The sequence below is a fragment of the Crotalus tigris genome, unplaced genomic scaffold, assembly GCF_016545835.1.
Source record: "Crotalus tigris isolate CLP2741 ecotype Arizona unplaced genomic scaffold, ASM1654583v1 scf7180000020177.261782, whole genome shotgun sequence".
Taxonomy (NCBI): domain Eukaryota; kingdom Metazoa; phylum Chordata; class Lepidosauria; order Squamata; family Viperidae; genus Crotalus; species Crotalus tigris.
Window position 1 is genome coordinate 233,285 of NW_024097893.1, and position 22,455 is coordinate 255,739.

The following is a 22,455-nucleotide window of genomic DNA, read 5'->3' on the forward strand; positions in this document are numbered from 1 at the left end:
CCACCATGGACCGATCAAGGGAACGCATCCCTTCACTCCCAAGCCCCGTAACGGGATTGTCTGGGGTTTCTGCAGTGCCCCAATACTCCGTTGCACCCCGTTCTATGCCGGAGGTGCCAGAATCAGGATGTGCCTCTCTGACTATCTCCCTGTGTGTAGACTTCGTTTTGGAAGCAGTAGCAGCATTGGGCCAGCTTATTTGTTTGTGTGCCAGTTCTCTTGTGTGATTTGGGTGTTTTGGATGCTCCCGGGTATTCTCCCTGAATGGAGTGCTGAATTGGGGTTGTGAATGATGAGTATGCCCCCTGGGTGACTCCCTGGCTGGAGTAAGCACTGGTGCCTGTGTGCTTTCTAGTTCCCATGGAATCCTGCTTGGAACACTTGCGGAATCGTGGAATAGGCCGTCTGTGGCCTTTCTGTTGGGGCCCGGCTGCTGCCAATACCCATCCCTTTGCCCATAGTGATCCCCCTCCCCTCCAGGATAAGGCCCAGGAGGTTCTGAGGGTGAGTCCAGTCTTGTAAACAGCTGGTCGATATGCTGCCGAAGGACACGACCGTCATCCAACGAGACCTCATAGGACAAAGGACCAGTAACCTTGCATACTACAGCAGGGACCCACAAGTGACCTGGCCCGTAATTACGGGTCCATACCGGGGCACCCACTTGCAGATACCTCGGTGCCCTGGGTTGTGTAGCCTTAGGAGGCAGTCTGTCCGGGTGCAACCGGTCAAGTTTAGTAATCAGTTGGCGCCCCCAGCGAAGTTCAGCCGGGCTCTTCCCAGTGGAAGTGGAAGGTGTGGTGCGGGAAGCAAGAAGAAAGTCAGCCAACTTGTGGTGCCAGTCCCCGCAGGTCAGTCTCTTTAAATGCATCCTTGGTGATGCGAACCATCCGCTCAGCCATGCCGTTGGTGGAAGGATGGAAGGGGGGTTGAAGTTGCATGACGAATCACGTTGGCCTGCAAGAAAGCCTGAAACTCGAAAGAAGTGAATTGAGGAGCATTGTCAGAAAGCAGAACATCTGGAAGGCCATGTGCAGCAAAAATCCCTCTCAGTACTTGAATGGTCTTGGCAGCAGTGGTGGACGAGACAGGATGTGCCGGTGCCTGGAAGATGTGAGGGTCTGGATGGGGGTGAACAGGCTTAGACTCAACCCTGACAAGACCGAGTGGCTCTGGGTCTTTCCTCCCAAAGGCCAATTGGATGGTCCATCTTTAGTCCTGGGGGGGGGCAAATTTACCTCCCTCAGTGCAGGCACGCAACTTGGGTGTCCTCCTGGACTCACAGCTAAATTTGGAACAACATCTATCGGCTGTGGCCAGGGGGGACCTTTGCCCAGGTTCGCCTGGTGCACCAGTTGCGGCCTTATTTGGACCGGGAGGCTTTACTCACGGTCACTCATGCCCTTGTCACCTCAAGACTGGATTACTGAAATGCGCTCTACATGGGGCTACCCTTGAAGAGCGTTCGGAGGTTGCAGTTGGTTCAGAATGCCGCCGCGAGAGCGATTGTGGGTGCGCCAAGGTACGCCCACGTGTCACCTATCCTCCGCGAGCTGCACTGGCTTCCTGTGGGTCTCCGGACGCAATTCAAGGTGTTGGTTATCACCTTTAAAGCCCTTCATGGCTTAGGACCAGGTTACTTACAGGACCGCATACTGCCGCACAGGTCCCAAAGACCGGTGAGGTCCCACAGATTGGGCCTCCTTCAGGTCCCGTCGGCCAGACAATGTCGGCTGGCGGGCCCTCGGGGAAGGGCCTTTTCTGTGGTGGCTCCGACCTGGTGGAATCAACTTCCCCCCGAGGTTCCAACTACTCCCACCTTGCCGGCCTTTAAGAAAGCCATTAAAACTCTCCTGTTCCGGCAGGCCTGGGGCTGATGTCCCCGGGGGGGGAGGGCGGGATACGATTGGACATGCTGTATGAATGTACTTATTTTACTGTTTTATTGTTATATTATTGTTTTAATTTTGTACGCCGCCCTGAGTCCCTCGGGATTGGGCGGCATATAAATTTTAGAAATAAATAAATAAAATAAATAAACAACCTCAAGCCACTGTGAATGGCTGTCAACCAGGACCAAGAAGAATTGACCCTGAAAGGGCCCAGCGTAATCCACATGCACCCTCGACCAAGGTGACTGTGTCTCCTCCCATCTATGCACAGGAGCCTGAGGCATTTCAGGGTGTGAGCGCTGGCACAACTGGCATCCATGCGCCTGGGCCCCTATTTCCCTGTCTAATCCTGCCCCCCATAAATGGCTGCGCGCAAGCGCTTTATTCCTGACAAGGCCAGGATGACCCTCGTGGAGGGAAGCTAAGACTCTAGGTCTCAATGAGGTGGGAATAACTACGCTGCTGCCCCGCAACAGGCAACCCTGGAAAGTGGATAACTCATGCTTCTTGAGCCAGAAACTCTGGAACTCAATACCTGGACAACTCTCAGGCCATCCAGACAAAACCCAAGACAGCACACGAGGAAGCGTGAGATCCGTGGCTGATTCAGCAGCCACATCCCTGGCATTTAGGGGAGACTCCGGCCACGCCTGAATGGAAAGAATATTGATGGCCGGGGCAGGGTCAGCCTCTACGATTTGTAAAGGTAATCTACTTAGGCCATCAGCGTGGCCCATTTCCTTGTCAGGTTTGTGAACCAATGAAAAACCACAGGCTGACAAAAAGATAGACCATCTCAGCATTCTAGGACAAATGACACGGGGAGTTTGCTTGTTAGTGGTAAACAAGCCCAACATAGGCTTATGGTCAGTATAGACCAGTGGTTCTCCACCTGTGGGTCGGGACCCCATTTGGGGTCGAGCGACCATTTCACGGGGGTCGCCAAACAACGCAGTCCGCCATTTTTTTTCCCCTTTTCCTTAGCCGTGCTACTCCCTTTTATTCTATTGGCTTTGGAAAGCCAATAGAAGAGACTCTCTTGAATAGAGTCTGATTCTATTGGCTTTCAAAAGCCAATAGGAATGGTCCAGGCTGTCTCTGCCTTGCTGAGCCCGCCAAAAGTCCCATTCTGCAAACGGTGCTGCACCAGTTGAGTAGTCCTCGACTTACGACCGGTTGGGGGTCACGGCATTAAAAAGGTTGAGAACTACTGCGATAAGACGTGCCTGAGTTAGGTTTACATTGCCAACATCTAACTGACGTATTTTTTAAAAATTTTTCGCTCATCTTGCTGGTGGCAAGCGCCATGGTGCTGGATCAGCCAGTTAGATGGGTCTGTATGTTAGAATGTTTGGCATTGCTAAGGTTAAGCGCTGTCTCCTTACGAGATGGCTTATGGGTAACGTAGTTTAGCTATTCAGTGAATCCCATGTTAACACGTCAGTAGGATCACAGGATATCCTGGCTACGTGCCACTTTGGAATGTCTTTGTCTGAGATAAGCATGGGATCACCAGAGGACACACACACGGTCTGAACCCACGCTAGAAATTGATGTGAAGGAATGATTGATTTTTTTTTTCCCAAAAGGCAACTGGATTTTTCTCGTTTTTCCTTTGAGGATGTTTCACTTCCCATCTAAGAAGCTTCTTCAGCTCGGACCGGATGGTGGGGAATGGAAGGATTTATCCTCCTTGCAGACAGATGGCCATTTGCCTCCTTTTAGAGAAGCGTTGAGGCTGCTTGGAGGCTTATCTGTGTCCTCGGAGTCACCCGAGTGGTGCAAACGGGTGTGTGGGGGCCTTCTTGGAACTGCCGAAAGGACCGTGTTCTGGAGCTGTGCCTTCTAGCACAAGGGTTACTGCAAGCATTGTGGGCAGTCGCAGCCTCCCTTGCGCGTGCCTTGTGGGCGGTTGCTGCCTCCACTAACGCGAGCCTCATGGTGAGCACTTGTGGTCCCACTCACAAATGTGTCACATGAGCGTTGTTGCCCGTGCTTGTGGTCCCACTCACACGAGCCTCGTTGTGAGCACTCGTGATCACCCGAGCGTCGCAGCGAACATTGCGGGCACTCGTGCTGTGCACACATCTGCCCCTCCCGCAAAGTTACCCCCACTTTTTCTCCTCCCCTCACATATGGGCTGGCAACCTGGAAAAGAATGGGGCGTTGTGCCCCCAGGAATAATCTGTGCTTCAGTTGAGAGGCCGCATTCTCTCCCAACCCCCGCGAGTCCTTGTTACGCTCACAAGGAGTAACCCCTCTTCCAACAAGCAAGGGACCGCAGGAAAAAAACCAATCCCCTTTTATTATTCACACACCTGAGTCCGTGTCCAAGGCAAACAAAGCACAGTTCACACAGAAACTCGATTCCTCAACACGAACGGTGGCCTTCGGCCGCCAGCACCTCCCACCCCTCCCCTTTTATTATGCAGCCCAGGCATGGCTTCCTAATGCCTTCTCGTTTGCCTTTGGAACTGCCCCATCGCATCCCTCTGTCCTACTCGTTTTGCTTGCCGGTGCACTCGTGCATCCGAGATTTGTCCCAGCTGTTCTTCATCACTGTCCAACTCAGGCTGCGTCTCAGCCTGCGCGCGAGTAGAGGAGTAGAGGCTCATCTGACCGTTAAGTCTTGGAGCTCCTCAGAGCCTTCCTCTTGACTCTGACATCATGCCAGGCCCCTCCTCCTCCTCCTCTTCTGATTCCTTGGACTCAGCTGCCGGGTCCACTGGCTGGTGAGGAATCGCAACGTGCAGACCGCACGGACTCACCCCACCAGCGGCCTGCGCCCGTCTTCAGCAGCAACGGGACCCAGGGCATGAAAACGTCCTGCTGAATTCGTGCCTTCCGGGGGGGGGAGGCCTTTTGCAAACGATTTGCTGAGCCCTTTGTGTAGGGTTTCCCCCCCTCACGGTTTCGCCTATGCGAATTTCCACCATGTTTGTAAAAGTCATTTGTCTTACGAGTGCATTGTGGTAGGGTGGGGTGGGGTGTGTGGGTAGGGGGGACCCCTCAGACCCCGCGGGGCTGAAGGTCCAAATACCCCTCAAGAAACACCCACCCACGATTCAGCCCTGGAATAGGAAGGAAGAAATAGAAATGGAAATAAATAGAAATAGAAATAAATAGAAATAGAAATAATAGAAATAGAAATAATAGAAATAAATAGAAATAGAAATAATAGAAATAGAAATAATAGAAATAAATAGAAATAGAAATAAATAGAAATAGAAATAATAGAAATAGAAATAAATAGAAATAGAAATTATACAAATAGAAATAATACAAATAGAAATAAATAGAAATAGAAATAAATAGAAAAAGAAAAAGAAATAGAAATATAGAAATAACAGAAATAAAAATAGAAATAACAGACTAGAAATAATAGAAATAGTAATAAATAGATATACAAATAAATAAAAATAGAAATAGAAATAAATAAAAATAAATAGAATTATTAATAATAGAAATAGAAATAAATAGAAACAGAAATAATAGAAATAGAAATAAACAGAAATACAAATAGAAATCAATAGAAATAGAAATAATACAAATAGAAATCAATACAAATAGAAATAAATGGAAATAGAAATAAATGGAAATAGAAATGATAAAATTCTTTATTGGCCTCGTGTGATTGGACATACAAGGAATTTGTCTCCAGTGCTTAAGCTCTCGCTGTGCGTACAAGCAAGAAGTGGTAAATCATGATCATAAATCATAAAACGCGATCATCCTAAATCATAAGATACAAGGCTTAGTGATAGCCAGAGGGTACGAAATAAAAAGCAATCAACATAAATCAAAATAGGATACTAAATAGAAAGCAAGTGATATAATCATGAGATACAAAGAGCAAAGTTACAGTTATACGAAGCTAAGGAAATCGGTAATAGCAAAGAGGGGCTGCCCCAAAGAAGAGGCAGTCAAGCTCTTCTCCAAAGCACTTGAGGGCAGGACAAGAAGGAACGGATGGATACTAAATCAAGGAGAGAAGCCACCTGGAACTAAGGAGAAACTTGCTAACTGTGAGGACAATTCACCAGTGGAACTGCTTGCCACCGGAAGCTGCGGGCGCTTATTGGAGGTTTTTAAGAAGAGACCGGACAGCCACCTGTCTCAAATTGTATGGGGCCTCCTGCTCGAGCAGGGGAATGGACTAGATGACCTCCGAGGTCCCTTCCCGTTCTATTCTGACGGAACCTCTGGAGATTCTCAGTCATCCAAACCCGGGCTGTCCCAAAGGTGCTTTTCCAAAAGGCCACTGTATTTTCTCGGTGTTCTTCCTCAGAAGACATCTCATCCCAAGAAGCTTCTTTGGTCGGAATCGAACACCCGCCAGAACCGAGGAAGCTTCTGGGCCGTGAAGCGAAATGTCTTCAGGGGAAAAACACAGTCCAGTGGCCTTTGGGGGAAAACGAGAAAACCGGACCTTTGGGATAATGGCGCAGCCCAAGGGATCCAGGGCCACCTTCTCCGGTCCAGACATGCCAGAAGGGCGTGTCCAGGGGTCGGCAACCTTGGCTCTTTGATGACTCGTGGACTTCAACTCCCAGAATTCCTGAGCCAAGCTGGCTCAGCTTGGAAACCCCTCCCTTTCCCCTCAGCATGGCTGGCTCAGGAATTCTGGGAGTTGAAGTCCACGAGTCATCCAAGAGCCGAGGTGGCCTACCCCTGGGCGTGTCCATTCGGAGCTCCAGGATCACAGGATGTTGCACAGCCATCCGGGGACGCTCTCTTTGTCCTCCTCCATCATGCCCTTGGTGTAAAAGGGCCTGGATTTGTTCTGGCGCACAAGCTCGTCCACCATCCGGATCAGCTCGTCGACCTGATCCTGCCGTTCCTGCCCCACCGCCCTGTTGTTGAAGGCCAGGCACCGGTTCCCACAACTCTGAATCTGATCCCTCAGCTCCTGAAAGCTCTCGTCATCCCCAGACAGCATTTCGTGAAGAGAGCGCCCCTCCAGGTCCTCCTTCCGGGTGAATAAGACGATCATGTAACTCTTAGCTTTCAGGCTGAAGATGTCTTTGAGGAGTTTAGCCACCTCCTTCTCCTCCTGGCTGAAACGGCCCAGACGGATGACCTGGATGATGACGTGGGGACCCGGGGAGCACAAGGTCAAGCATCTTTTCACTTCCGCAAGGGTCACCGGCGTTGGGTATGTCGTATCGAAAAAGCCCGGCGTGTCAATCACACCCAGAGTCCTTCCATCCGGGAGGGTCCCCGTGGCCATTTTACATCTGGCAGTGACGGACCTGGCCACCATCTTGGACTTGAAGGCTTTCTTCCCTAAAATGGTGTTGCCGGTGGCACTTTTCCCGTTGCCCGTTTTGCCGACCAGGACGATCCTCAGGTCTGGAACTGGAAGGGGGAGAAAGGGACAAATCGGTCAGCGGCGTCCCGTTGCTCGCACGGGAGAGAACTGAGGGGAGAAAACGGCAAAAAGAAGGCGATGCGCAACAGGGAGAAAGCACAGCTGCTTCACTCGAGTCCAAATAGGCGAGAAGAAACAGTCCCGCTTCTCAACAACTGCACCGTAAAAAACAGATTCGGAATACGAGTCAAAATACGCGAGAATAAACAGCCCTGCCTCTCAAAAATGGCACTGTAAAAAACAGATTCGGAATACGAGTCAAAATACGCGAGAATATACAGGCTCGCCTCTCAAGAACTGCACCGTAAAAAACAGATTCGGAATACGAGTCAAAATACGCGAGAATAAACAGCCCTGCGTCTCAAAAACGACACCGTAAAAAACAGATTCGGAATACGAGTCAAAATACGCGAGAATAAACAGCCCTGCATCTCAAAAACGGCACCGTAAAAAACAGATTAGGCATAGGCGAGAATAAATAATCCCACCTCTCAAAAACGGCACCGTTTTTGACCCAGGAAGCTACAGGCCTATTAGCCATACAGCATTCCCTGGGAAGATTCTGCAAAAGATAATCAAGCGACGATGATCTGGCAAATACCTAGAGGTAAACAAGGTCATAACCAAAAGCCAACATGGGTTTGTGCAAAACAGACAGACTTTTGTGTCTTCTTCCACGAGGTGAAAGAAAATAGGGGATCAGAGAAATGCTGTGGATACACATACCTGGGTTTCAGCAAGGCGTTCAGGAGAGTAAACCACAACCTACTTCTTGGTAAGCTAGAAAAAAAATGTGGGACACGCAGCATCGCCACCCGACGGATTTGTAGCGGGCTGACGAAGCCGTACTCAAAACGAGTTCTCCTTAAGGGTGCTATGTCCACTTGGAGGGAAGTAAGCAGTGTTGGTACCACACGTTTCTGTCTTAGGCCCCGAACGCCTGCGACGCTTGCGCAATTTGAGGCCCTGAACGCCCGCGATGCTCACGAGTGGGGATGTGCACACACACATGCGCACCAGCCAGCCTCTCAAGGGCCCGGTTGTTTACTGGGGCTGAGAGTGCCTGTGAGGCTCGCGCAAGTGAGGCCCTTAGTGCCTGTAAGATTCGTGGGAGTGAGGCACTTGGCGCCTGCGAGACTCGCGCGAGGCCCTTAGCACCTGCAAGCCTCGCATGAGTAGAGCTGTGTGCCTGCATACACACGCACGAACCAGCCAGCCGCTCAAGGGCTTGGTTCCTCGCACAAGAGTGTGACATACGAGTGAGGCCCAGAACACTCGCAACACTTGCGTGAGTGAGGCCCCAAATACCCCCGCGACGTTCGCGTGAATGGGGCTGTGCCCACGAGCACACACGCGCGCACCAGTCAGTCACTCACGGGGCCCGGTTGTGAATCGGCCACGGACCGGTAGCAGGCTGCAGCCGAGACCCCCCTCCCGAAGGGCAGCGTCAGAAGACAGCACCTCCCACCCTTCTCCTAACCGAGGTTCACCTGATTCAGCCGCACCCATCTTGCCAGCAGCTGGAGTCTCTTCCGCCGATCTTCAGGGTCTCTGAAGGAACGAGCAAAGCGAGAAGGGAGTGAGTGCTTCAAGAGTGAGCGAGTGAGTGCATCTTTTGGAAGCAAGGGAAGGTGCAGCAGCACGGGAGAAAGAGCAGAGAAGAAAGACAGGGGAGGAGAGATGAGGCCAAAGACCGCCCGTTGGCAAACCTAAATACAGGCAGTCCTTGAGTTACAACCACCAGGGCGTTCCACAGTTCTGTCATTAAGCGAGGCGTCGCTTAAGTACGTTGGGCCCCATTTTCCCGCCTTCCTTGCCGTAGCTCTTAAGTGGATCGCCGTTGGTCACCCGCTTGTTAAGCGAACCCGGATTTTCCCCATTGACATGGCTCGGCGGAAGGCCGCAAAAGGAGCCACGGCCACGGTCACAAATACGAAGCCATTGCCAGGCACCTTACAACTGCACTGGGAAAAAAAAACGACTCACACTTACAACAGTTGCCACATGCCCTGGGGCCCGGTGACTAAAATTCAAGTGTTTGGCCACCAGCTCGTCTTTATGACGCCTGTCGTGTCCGGGGGACGCCGCGATCCCCTTTTGCGACGGGGACAGCCCGATTCACTTCACGACTGGCTGACTGACTTAACAACTGCAGGGATTCACCGAACAACAGGGGGCAAGAATGGTCGTTAACACGGGACAACCCCCATTTAGCGACTGAAATGTGGAACTCCCGCCTGTCTTCAAAAACAATCCTAATTTCCAGTCCCTTTAGGGAAGGTATGGCCGGGCTGAGCTAACGGCTGCAGTAGCAGGGCTTAAAAATGGGGGGGGGGGTTTTCCAGATTGCTGGGGGGGTCCTTGGGCCTCCTGGACCTCTTCACACACACACACACACACACACACACACACACTCACCAAAAAGCCCCAGCGACTTCTCCCCTTTTGCTGTTTCAGCTCCGCTCTCTCAGGGCGGAGCGGTTTAGGAAATCCCGGGGCAGCCATGAAATGAGGATATTATGGGCTGGGAAGTCAGGTGGATTCCCCCCCCCATTAAAAAAAAGGGTTTTGTTTGGGGGGGGAGTTTAACCATTTGGGATCCAGGCATATTTATGTAAATAATCTCTTCACGTTCTATTTATATACGTTCTGTTTCCATTGTTAATTAGGTTAATGGAGGGGAAAGGCAATAAGGGAGTCTATGACTTACAATTATTTATCTCTCTTTCTCTCTCTCTCTCTATTTCTATCATCTATCTGTCTATCTTACTATTTCTATATCTATCTATTTCTATCTTTATCATATCTATTTTGAACTATCATCTATCTATATCTCTATATAATAATAATAATAATAATAATAATAATAATAATAATAAAAAAAAAAAGTTGGAAGGGACCTTGGAGGTCATCTAGTCCAATCCCCTGCTCAGGTAGGAAACCCTAGACCATTTCGGACAGAAATAGAGATATATCTATCTCTGTTTCTGTCTATCTATCTATCTCTATCTATCTCTATATCAATTTATCTCTACATCTATCTATCTATCTATCTATCTATCTATCTATCTATCTATCTATCTATCTATCTATCTATCTATCCATCTCTATTTCTGTCTATATCTCTATATCATATCTTTCTATCTATCTCTATCTATATCAATTTATCTCTACCTCTATCTATCTATCTAACTATCTATCCATTTCTGTCTATCTCTATCTCTATATCATATCTATCTCTATTTATCTCTATCTATATCAGTTTATCTCTACCTCTATCTATCTATCTATCTATCTATCCATCTCTATTTCTGTCTATATCTCTATATCATATCTATCTCTATCTATATTAATTTATCTCTACATCTATCTATCTATCTATCTATCTATCTATCTATCTATCTATCCGTCTCTATTTCTGTATATCTCTATATCATATCTATCTCTATCTATCTCTATCTATATCAATTTATCTCTACCTCTACTATCTATCTGCCTATCTATCTATCTATCCATCCATCCATCTTTATTTCTGTCTATCTCTATATCATATCTATCTCTATCTATCATCTATCTATCTTTATCTATCATATCTATGTCTATCTCTCTATCATCTATCTCTCTATCATCTATCTCTATCTATCTATTTCTATCATCTATCTATCATATCTATCTATTTTTGTCTATCTATCTATCTATCTATCTATCTATCTATCTATCTATCTATCTATCTATCTATCTATCTCTTTTTTTGTATATAAAAAAAGGGTGCCGGAACTCACACACGTCATACCAGATGAAATAATTACAATCATTCCTTTTAATATTATTATAAATTAATTATTATGCATAATACACATTGGAAAGAGGAAGCTTGTGAATTCACACGGTTGAAATTGAGGATGTTGTGGGCTCAGATCTTTTTCTCTATACAAAATAATGGTCATAATAGTAATAATAATAAGAACAACAAACCAAACAAACAAACAAAATAACAATAACAACAATAATAAAAAAGAAAAACAAAACAATAAAAATAAAAACAACAACAACAACAACAATAATAACTGGAGAAGATAACAAAAACAAAGACCTACAAATAGAAATAGAAAGACTGTGGCAAAAGCAAGCAAGGATAATTAATACCAATAGTCATAGGCTCCTTGGGTGCAGTCCCAAAACAACTGGAGCACCACTTGAACACCATTGGCATTGACAAATTCGCTATTAGTCAATTGCAAAAGGCAGCCTTGCTAGGAACTGCTTCCATCCTGCCACGATACCTGTAATACCATCAAACATCCACATCTGCCTATCCCAGGTCCTGGGTAAGGACTCGACAGGTACACAAAATGCCAAATCCAGTCTGAACATCTGGCTGACTGTGCGATGAGCCATAATAATAATAATAATAATAATAATAATAATAATAATAATAATAATAATAATAATAATAGTGTCCTGTTTGGGGGGGGGAGTTGAACCACTTGGGGGCCCAGGGAGATTTATATTCACTTGGTTTCTTCTGTTGTCAAACGGAGGAGCGGACTGGAAGACTAACCCATAACTTTGGAAAAGGAGCTGGACCTCAGGAGGACCCCGGGCAGAGGAAACCCCCCTCCCCCCCTCTTCTCTCTCCAAGGGGGACCCTTCCCACAAGGAAAGAAAAGGAGCCCCCCCCAAAGCTACAGACGTCCCCCCCCCGCTGCCCAGCCTGGAAGGAGGACTCCTCCCACCAGCCTTTCCTCCCCCCTCCCCAATTTCCCTGACCCCCCCCGACGCCCCCCTAGATGGGAGGGGAAGGAGGGACCTGCCCCCCCCCGCTGGCGACCCCCGGCCAGGAGAAGCAGCCGACTTGGGGACCCACCTGAGTCGGGAGGGGATCCGGGCAGAAGAACCGACGACCGCGCTCTGCCTGCCTGCTCCTCCGCCCTTTCGGTTTCGCTTTGAGACGGCCGCTAAAAAGAGCAGGGGGCGACCGGAAGGAAAGAAGGGCGGGTCTCGTCCTCCCTCCAGCTCTCCCCCCCCACCCGTCTGGGCCACCGGCCTCAGAGAGCCAAGCGGGGAGGGGAGGTCGATGGAGCCATCAGAAGAAGAAGAAGAAGAAGAAGAGCTGGCAGGGGCCTCGGAGGTCATCCAGTCCAGCCCCCTGCTGGAGCAGCAGACCTTTACATTATGATAGAATGAGGGAGTGGGACCTCGGAGGTCATCTCGTCCGACCCCCCCCCCCGTTCAGGCAGGAGACCCATGCAGAATTACAGGACACAGTTGGAAGAGACCTTGGAGATCATCTAGTCAAGCTGCCAGCTCAAGCAGGAGACTCTTACGGAATTATAGAAGGAGGGAGTTGAAAGGGACCTTGGAGGTCATCTAGTCCAACCTGCTGCTCAGGCAGGAGAACCCTACGGAATTGCTTCAGATTCAGTTCCTCGGAGGGGATCCATTTTATCCCCAACCGGATGAGGCCTTCCGTTCCCACTAAGAACTGCCGTACATATCAAAATTCAGATTTACCTTAAATTTCTTCATCTACATTTTGCGGAGTGGTTTTCCCTGTCATGACACCGTTTGGGCATATCGTTCACTGGGTTTACACGCTTTGTAAGGAGAAGGCACAGACTCTACTGGCCCAATAAGAAGAGACTGGACAGTCACTTGCCTGAAATGGGGATTAGACTAGATGACCTCTGAGGTCCCTTCCAACCTCATTCTACGATTCTCTAGGGGTCTCCTGCTTCAGTAGGGGGTTGGACTAGATAGCCTCCGAGATCCCTTCCAGCTCTTTCATTCTATGATTCTGTCAGGGTCTCCTGTTTGAGCAGGGGGTTGGACTAGATGACCTCCAAGGTCCCTTCCCACTCTGTTATTGTGCGACTCTATAAAGGTCTCCTGCTTAAGTGGGGGCGGGAGGGGGTCCCTGCCCCCCCTCCCCCAAGTCCCCGTCTCCTAGGCCTTGAGCCAGCCGAAAGTGAAAGCGAAGGAAAGCGAAAGTCTCCGGGCGGCGCTGCTGCTTGGAAACCACGTGATTGAGGGGAAAATGACTCTCAGCGCCCCCCCCCTCAGGAAAAGGTGGAGTCACTTCCCATAAGGAGGCTGTTTATTTCCGGTCTCTTATGGGACGTTATGGGCGTCCTTCCCCCCCCCTTTTTCCAAGCTGGCCCCTCCCCCCCAGCGCTTCCTTTGTCCAAAGTGGGGAGGGGGGCAGGTTCCGCCCAGAAGGTCTGTTGGTCCTGCTTGGGGAGGGGGGGCGAGATTGTTGTCCGCCTGCGGAGATCGCCCTTATAAGATTTCCTGCCTGGGGGGGGGGTGGACTAGATGACCTTTGAGGTCCCTTCCAGCTCTGTCACTCTACGATCCTGTGTAGGGTCTCCTGCTGGAGCAGGGGTTGGACTAGATGACCTCCGAGCTCCCTTCCAAGCTCTATTGTGCTGTGTAGGGTCTGCTGCTTCAGTGGGACTATATGACCTCCGAGGTCTCTTCCAACTCTATCATGCTGCGTAGGGTCTCCTGCTTGAGCAGGGGGTTGGACTAGATGACCTCCGAGGTCCCTCCCAACTCTGATTCTGTAAGGATGTCCTGCTTGAGCAGGGGGTTGGACTAGATGACCTCCGGGATCCCTTCCAGCTCTTTCATTCTATGATTCTGTCAGGGTCTCCTGTTTGAGCAGGGGGTTGGACTAGATGACCTCCAAGGCCCCTTCCAATTCTATCATGCTGCGCAGGATCTCCTGCTTGAGCAGGGGGTTGGACTAGATAACCTCCGAGGTCCCTTCCAGCTCTTTCATTCTATGATTCTGTCAGGGTCTCCTGTTTAAGCAGGGGGTTGGACTAGATGACTTTCAAGGTCCCTTCCAGTTCTATCATGCTGCGTAAGGTCTCCTGCTTGAGCAGGGGGTTGGACTAGATAACCTCCGAGGTCCCTTCCAGCTCTTTCATTCTATGATTCAGGGTCTCCTGCTGGAGCAGGGGTTGGACTAGATGACCTCCGAGGTCTCGTCCAACTCTGTTATTCTATGATTCTGTGTCTCCTTCCTGCTGGAGCAGGGGGTTGGACTAGATGACCTCCGAGGTCTCTTCCAAGTTCTTTCATTCTATGATTCTGTAAGGGTCTCCTGCTGGAGCCGGGGGCTGGACTAGATGACCTCCGACGTCTCGTCCGACTCTGTTAGTCTATGATTCTGTAAGGGTCACTGTTGTGTCCCGAGCCTGCAAAAGCAGGCTCGGGACGTTGCAATGGTCCCGGGTTGTTGCAAGCTGCCCGGGACCAGACTGAGTGGCGCCAGCCTGCGCGCATGCACAAGGCACGGAAGCGCGCCCGTTTGTTACCTTTTTGCCCGGGGATTCTCTTAAAGGAGGCAGAGAGGCCTGCGAGCCTCTGAGTTGTGTCGGAGAGAGCTGCTGAGAATAGAGGCTGTTAGACTCAACAAGATAATAATAATAATAATAATAGTAGTAAAGTTGGAAGGAAACTTGGAGGTTCTCGAGGACACAACATTGGCAACGAGGGTGGGATCGCTTACAAGATTAAGGAAGAAGACTTGTAAGCTTATCCCGAGAGTCCTCGAGAGAGGAAGACGGCGTTAAACTCAGCATCTGGCCTGCCCGTACAGCGTCGCTGGAGGTAAGATGGCTGATAGACCCCTTCCTAGAGTAAGAAGCAAGGATGGCGAAGATAGGGAGATTGTCTGACTTCGACGTTACTCACACAGAAAGATGGGAGTCTTATGTCGCTAGAGTAGAAAATTACTTTAAAGCGGTGGTTCTCAACCTGTGGGTCGGGATCCCATTTGGGGTCGAATGACCATTTCACGGGGGTCGCCAAACAACGCAGTCCGCCATTTTTTTCCCCCTTTCCTTAGCTGTGCTACTCCCTTTTATTCTATTGGCTTTGGAAAGCCAATAGAATGGACTCTCTTGAATAGAGTCTAATTCTATTGGCTTTCCAAAGCCAATAGGAATGGTCCAGGCTGTCTCTGCCCTGCTGAGCCCGCCAAAAGTCCCATTTTGCAAGTGGTGCTGCACCAGTTGAGTAGTCCTCGACTTACGACCGGTTGAGTAGTCCTCGACTTACGACTGGTTGGGGGTCGCGGCATTAAAAAGGTTGAGAACCACTGATGTAGATGAAGAAATTCAAGGTAAATCTGAATTTTGATGTGTATGGCAGTTCTAAATGGGAACGGAAGGCTTCATCCGGTTGGGGATAAAATGGATCCACTCCGAGGAACTGAATCTGAAGCAATTCCGTAGGGTTCTCCTACTTGAGCAGGGGGTTGGACTAGATGACCTCCGAGGTCCCTTTCAACTCCCTCATTCTATAATTCCGTAAGGGTCTCCTGCTTGAGCTGGCAGCTTGACTAGATGATCTCTAGTCACCACGATATAAAAAAGATGTTGAGACTCTAGAAAGAGTGCAGAGAAGAGCAACAAAGAGGATCAGGGGACTGGAGGCTAAAACATCTAAGGAACGGTTGCTAGAATTGGGTATGTCTAGTTTAACGAAGAGAAGGACAAGGGGGGGACAGGATAGCAGCCTTCCAATATCTCAGGGGCTGCCCCAAAGAAGAGGCAGTCAAGCTATTCTCCAAAGCGCCTGAAGGCAGGACAAGAAGCAACGGATGGAAACCAACCAAGGAGAGAAGCAACCTGGAACTAAGGAGAAACTTCCTAACAGTGAGGACAATTAACCAGTGGAACAACCTGCCTCCAGAAGCAGTAAATGCTCCAACACTGGAAGTTTTTAAGAAGAGACTGGACAGCCATTTGTCTGAAATTGTGTAAGGTTTCCTGCCTGAGCAGGGGGTTGGACTAGATGACCTCCAAAGTCCCTTTCAACTTTACTACCACTACTAATCTCCAAGGTCCCTTCCAACTGTGTGATTCTGCAATTCCGTAGGGTTCTTCTGCCTGAGCAGCGGGTTGGACTAGATGACCTCCAAGGTCCCTTTCAACTCCCTCCTTCTATAATTCCGTAAGAGTCTCCTGCTTGAGCTGGCAGCTTGACTAGATGATCTCCAAGGTCTCTTCCAACTGTTTCCTGTAATTCTGCATGGGTCTTCTGCCTGAACAGGGGGGGGGGTCGGACGAGATGACCTCCGAGGTCCCTTCCCACTCCCTCATTCTATCATACTGTAAAGGTCTGCTGCTCCAGCAGGGGGCTGGACTGGATGACCTCCGAGGCCCCTGCCAGCTCTTCTTCTTCTTCTGATGGCTCCATCGACCTCCCCTCCCCGCTTGGCTCTCTGAGGCCGGTGGCCCAGACGGGTGGGGGGGGGAGAGCTGGAGGGAGGACGAGACCCGCCCTTCTTTCCTTCCGGTCGCCCCTGCTCTTTTTAGCGGCCGTCTCAAAGCGAAACCGAAGGGGCGGAGGAGCAGGCAGGCAGAGCGCGGTCGTCGGTTCTTCTGCCCGGATCTCCTCCCGACTCAGGTGGGTCCCCAAGTCGGCTGCTTCTCCTGGCCGGGGGTCGCCAGCAGGGGGGGCAGGTCCCTCCTTCCCCTCCCATCCAGGGGGGCGTCGGGGGGGGTCAGGGAAATTGGGGAGGGGGGGAGGAAAGGCTGGTGGGAGGAGTCCTCCTTCCAGGCTGTGCAGCGTGGGGGGGGACGTCTGTAGCTTTGGGGGGGGCTCCTTTTCTTTCCTTGTGGTAGGGGTCCCCCTTGGAGAGAGAAGAGGGGAGGGGAGGGGGGGGTTCCTCTGCCCGGGGTCCTCCTGAGGTCCAGCTCCTTTTCCAAAGTTGTGGGTTAGTCTTCCAGTCCGCTCCTCCGTTTGACAACAGAAGAAACCAAGTGAATATAAATCTCCCTGGGCCCCCAAGTGGTTCAACTCCCCCCCAAACAGGACACTATTATTATTATTATTATTATTATTATTATTATTATTATTATTATTATTATTATTATTATTATTATTTTATTGGACAGCCATTTGTCCGGAATGGAATAGAGTTTCCTGCCTGAGCAAGGGGGTTGGACTAGATGACCTCCAAGGTCCCTTCCAATTTTACTATTATTATCAATCATCGCACAGTCAGCCAGATGTTCAGACTGGATTTGGCATTTTGTCTACCTATCGAGTCCTTACCCAGGACCTGGGATAGGCAGATGTGGATGTTTGATGGTATTACAGATATCGTAGCAGGATGGAAGCAGTTTCCTAATAAGGCGCCTTTTGCAATTGACTAATAGTCAATTTGTCAGCCAAATGGTGTCAAGTGTGCTCCAGTTGTTTTGGATTGCACCCAAGGAGCCTATTACTATTGGTACTACCCTTGCTTGCTTTTGCCACAGTCTTTCTATTTCTATCTGTAGGTCTTTGTATTTTGTTATCTTCTCCAGTTCTTTCTCTTCTATTCTGCTCTCTCCAGGCACTGCCACGTCCACTATCCAGACTTTTTTGTCTTTCTTATCGACAATTGTTAAGTCTAGGGTGTTATGTTGCAGGTGCTTGTCTGTTTGAATTCTGAAGTCCCAGCAGTTTAATTTTATCATTTTCTATGACTTTCTCTATTTTATGATCCCACCAGTTTTTGCTTACAGGCAAATGATATTTTTTGCAGATCTTCCAATGCACCATTGTTGCTACTTTGTCAGGCCGCTGCTTGTAATCAGTCTGTGCAATCTTCTTGCAACAGCTTACCAAGTGGTCCACTGTTTCTTCAGCTTCTTTGCATAGGCGTCACTTACTGTCTGTTGCTGTCTTCTCAATTTTGACTTTGTATGCATTTGTCCTTAAGGCTTGGTCTTGTGCAGCCAGAATTAGTCCCTCGGTCTCTTTCTTCAATTTTCCTGCTCTTAGCCATTGCAAGGTTTTATTATTATCTCCTTTCCCAGCTATTTTTTTTTCATGTATTGGCCATGTAGTGCTTTGTCTTCCCATGCCTCTATTCTGTTCTTCATTTGGTCTTTCTTGTAGGCCACTTTGGTCTCTCCAGTAGTCAGTAAGCCTTCCTGATATACTAATTTCAGTGCATCTTCACGTGCATTGTTCTTCAGATATTCTTCCAAAGCCATTTTTTCTTCTCAACCATTCTGATGTACTTGTAGCATTCCACGCCCACCTATTTGCCTGGTAGATAAAATCTATCAATGTCACCTGCGTGGATGAGGGCGATGATTCATTGTCATTATTTTTCTGGTCTGCTATCCATTGCTTTAGTTCTGCTTTGCGTCCAGTCCACTAAATTCCAGCTGTGACCTAATGACTGGGATTGCCCAGGTGTTTGATTGCCTTTATGGTAGTTCCTCCATTGAGTTTGGACTTTAAGAACTTCTTCACTCTCTTGATGTATTCATCTCTAATCTTTTTCTTGACGTCAGTGTGCTTTATGTTGTCAGCTTGAAGGATACCCAAGTATTTGTAGTACTCTTCCTCATCCAGACTCTTAATGTTATTTTCGTGGGGCATCTTGATTCCTTCAGTTTTCATTATTTTTCCTTGTTTGATAGTAAGTGTGGCACATTTGTCCAAGCAAACTCCATTACAATATCTTGGCTATATATACGGACAGTGTTGAGCAGCGATTCTATTTCAGATGATGTTGTTCCATACAGCTTCAGATCATCCATGTAAAGGAGATGGGATAGTCTAGCAGATGTTTTTGATGTTTGATAACCATGTCCTGAGTTATTCAGTATTGTTGACAGAGGAAACAGTGCAATAACAAATAGTAATGGTGATAATGAATCTCCTGAAATTATTCCTCTCTTGATATTAACCTCTCCCAGCTTCTCACTATTGATCTGCAACTGTGTCTTCCATTGTGCCATCGATCTTTGCACAAATTTTCTGATGTTTTTACTGACTCCTGTTATTTCTAGGCACTTGATTATCCAATCATGTGGCAGAGAGTCAAATGCCTTTTTGTAGTCAATCCATGCAACATTCAGGTTGGTCTTCCTTCTCTTGCAGTTTTCCAAGAGCATTTTGTCTATTAGGAGTTGATCTTTTGTTCCTCTGCTGTTGGGGCGGTTTCCTTTCTGCTCAGGTGGAAAGAGATTGTTTTCAACTAGATGCTGTTGTACTGCATCAGCTACCACACCAGTTAGTAATTTGAAAGTTGTTGGTAAGCAGGTAATTGGCCTGTAGTTACCTGGTGTTGCCCCTTTTGCTGGATTTTTCATTATTAGGTAGGTTTTCCCAGTTGTTAGCCACTTTTCAATTTCTCCTCCTTGTAGTATATTGTTGAACTGCTTGGCAATGAGTGGGTGTATAACAGTTAGATGTTTCAACCAAAACCCATGCAGTTCATCTTCACCTGGTGCTGACCAATTTTTGATTTTCTTTGCTCTTTTTTCTACCATTTTTGTTGTTATTACTAGTTCTTTCATTTCAACTTCTGTTTTATTTGCATCCACCTCTTTTAACCAAGCCGCATCCTTGTTGTATTTCTTTGGGTTATCCCATATCTGCTTCCAGAACTGCACTGTTTCTTCCTTGTCAGGTACTGACTGATTCCTTGCAGTTTCTCCATTGATGGATTGGTAGAAACGTTTCTGATTGGATTGAAATTGGAGGTTCTGCCTATAGTTTGCAATTCGAGCTTCATATCTACTGATTTTCCTTGCTATAGCTGTTATTTGTTGCTTTATTATTTCCAGTGCTTCCTTGATCTTCCTTTTTTCTAAGTGGTATTTCTTGATTAGGTATTCTTTTGTCTTCTTGTTCTTCAGCTTCTTTTCTTTCATCTGTTCTAGCTTGCTTGCATGTGATCTTAACTTGCTGATCTTATTTTCTAGTCTAACCTTCCATTTTTGTGGTGCATTGTTTGTTTGTTTTTCTTCTTTGTTGATTTTTCATCCCAGGTATTCAGTTATAACTGCAGCTGTGCTGTACATTAGTTGGTTTGTTTCTTGCAGTGAATTGGTGCTTATACTTGCTATTGCAGTATTTGCATCTTTTAATGCTTGTGCTAGCTGTTTCTTTGGAACAAGCTTCAATGCAGGCAGCCTTATTCTGTTGTTTTTGTGCTGTTCTAAATGCTCAGTTATTCTTTGTTTCAATTCTTTTATTTCTTTAGTTAGAGGGTTTTGTTCTTCCTGAGGTAGAGGTGCCTTGTTTCCAAATGAGAACAGTTGTATATCTCTGCTATATTCCTTCACTGCCAACTCCCCCTGGTTTGCCTCTACATTCTGAATTACTTCTGGTAAGGCTTTGATTTCTTTGCCCTGGGTAAACCTTTGCAGTTCGTCCAATTCTGTTTCTGTGACTATTTTATTTCGTGTTATAAATCGGCGTTGATCTGCTAGTCTCTGTTCTGTTATTTCTGATTCTGGATGTTGTTCTTTCCAGAACTGGTGCATTCGTTTTAGATATCCTCGTCTTGTTGGACTTGATCTGTATTAACAGATCATTATTTCTTTGTTTTCCATCACTGTGTATCTGCGACGGGTAAACACCTTTTCTTCCAGTAGTTCTGCAGCTGCTGGCCCTGGTTGCTCAGCCAACAGTCCTGAGTCCTTTAACCCATTTTTCACCAGATATCCAGAAACTCCAATATCTAGCGCGGACCTTGTTAGCCCGGGCAACGTCCGAGCCGGTATGGCATTCTGCAATTTACGTCTCACCATATTTTTTATGGGAGAGACACTCTTTGTCTGACTCCTCTGATGAGACCTGTCCAGTATGGTTGAAACTCTGGCATAGCTCTCATCTTCCTCGAGTACACAAGCCCCACAACCACGTCAAGGTAATGCCTCATTATTATATTATTATTATTTTTTATTATTATTATTATTATTATTATTTATTATATTATGGATCATCGCCCAGTCAGCCAGATGTTCAGACTGGATTTGGCATTTTGTCTACCTATCGAGTCCTTACCCAGGACCTGGGATAGGCAGATGTGGATGTTTGATGGTATTACAGGTATCATCGCAGGATGGAAGCAGTTCCTATAAGGCCGCCTTTTGCAATTGACTAATAGCGAATTTATCAATGCCAATGGTGTTCAAGTGGTGCTCCAGTTGTTTTGGGATTGCACCCAAAGAGCCTATTACTATTGGTACTACCCTTGCTTGCTTTTGCCACAGTCTTTCTATTTCTATTGGTAGGTCTTTGTATTTTGTTATCTTCTCCAGTTCTTTCTCTTCTATTCTGCTATCTCCAGGCACTGCCAATCCCCATCCAAACTTTTTTGTCCTTTTCTTATCGACAATTGTTAAGTCTGGGGGTGTTTTTTGTTTCAGGTCCTTGTCCTGTTTGAATTCTGAAGTCCCCAGAGCATTTAATTTTATCATTTTCTATGACTTTTCTCTATTTTATGAATAAACCAAAACTCCAGGAGCCCACGCAGTTTTTGCTTAAGCAAATGATATTTTTTTTTGCAGATCTTCCATGCAACCATTGTTGCTACTTGTCATGCCGCTGCTTGTAGTCATCTGTGCAATCTCTGCAACAGCTTTACCAGGTGGTTCCACTTTTCTTCAGCTTCTTTGCATAGGCAGCACTTACTGTCTGTTGCTGTCTTCTCAATTTTGACTTTATATGCATTTGTCCTTAAGGCTTGGTCTTGTGCAGCTAGAATTAGTCCCTCGGTCTCTTTCTTCAATTTTCCTGCTCTTAGCCATGGCCAGGTCTTGTTAATATCTGTTTTCCCAGCTATTTTTTTAATGTATTGGCCATGTAGTGCTTTGTCTTCCCATGCCTCTATTCTGTTCTTCATTTGGTCTTTCTTGTAGGCCAGTTTGGTCTCTCCAGTAGTCAATAGGCCTCCTGATATACTAATTTCAGTGCATCTTCATCATTGTTCTTCAGATATTCTTCCAAAGCCATTTTTTCTTCTTCAACCATCTGGTGTACTTGTAGCATTCCACGCCCCCCTATTTGCCTTGGTAGATAAAGTCTGTCAATGTCACTGCATGGATGAAGGGCATGATTCATTGTCATTATTTTTCTGGTCTTCCTATCCATTGCTTTTAGTTCTGCTTGAGTCCAGTCCATTGTTCCAGCTGTGTACCTAATGACTGGGATTGCCCAGGTGTTGATTGCCTTTATGGTATTTCCTCCATTGAGTTTGGATTTTAAGATCTTCTTCACTCTCTTGATGTATTCACCTCTAATCTTTTTCTTGACTTCAGTGTGCTTGATGTTGTCAGCTTGAAGGATACCCAAATATTTGTAGTACTCTTCCTCATCCAGACTCTTAATGTTATTTTCGTGGAGCATCTTGATTCCTTCAGTTTTCATTACTTTTCCTTG

General features: G+C 47.4%; 1 protein-coding gene across 1 annotated transcript; it reads right to left on the bottom strand.

Annotated features, from left to right (window-relative positions):
* Positions 1–6,284: 6,284 nt before the first annotated feature.
* LOC120318318 (GTPase IMAP family member 9-like) lies at positions 6,285–12,507 on the bottom strand. Its single transcript, XM_039365755.1, has 3 exons — positions 12,131–12,507; positions 8,754–8,814; positions 6,285–7,250 (listed from the first exon to the last, which is right to left on the bottom strand). The coding sequence occupies exons 2-3, from the start codon at positions 8,770–8,772 to the stop codon at positions 6,592–6,594; spliced, it is 678 nt and encodes a 225-aa protein (XP_039221689.1). The 5' UTR covers positions 8,773–8,814; positions 12,131–12,507; the 3' UTR covers positions 6,285–6,591.
* Between the last annotated feature and the right edge of the window lie 9,948 nt (positions 12,508–22,455).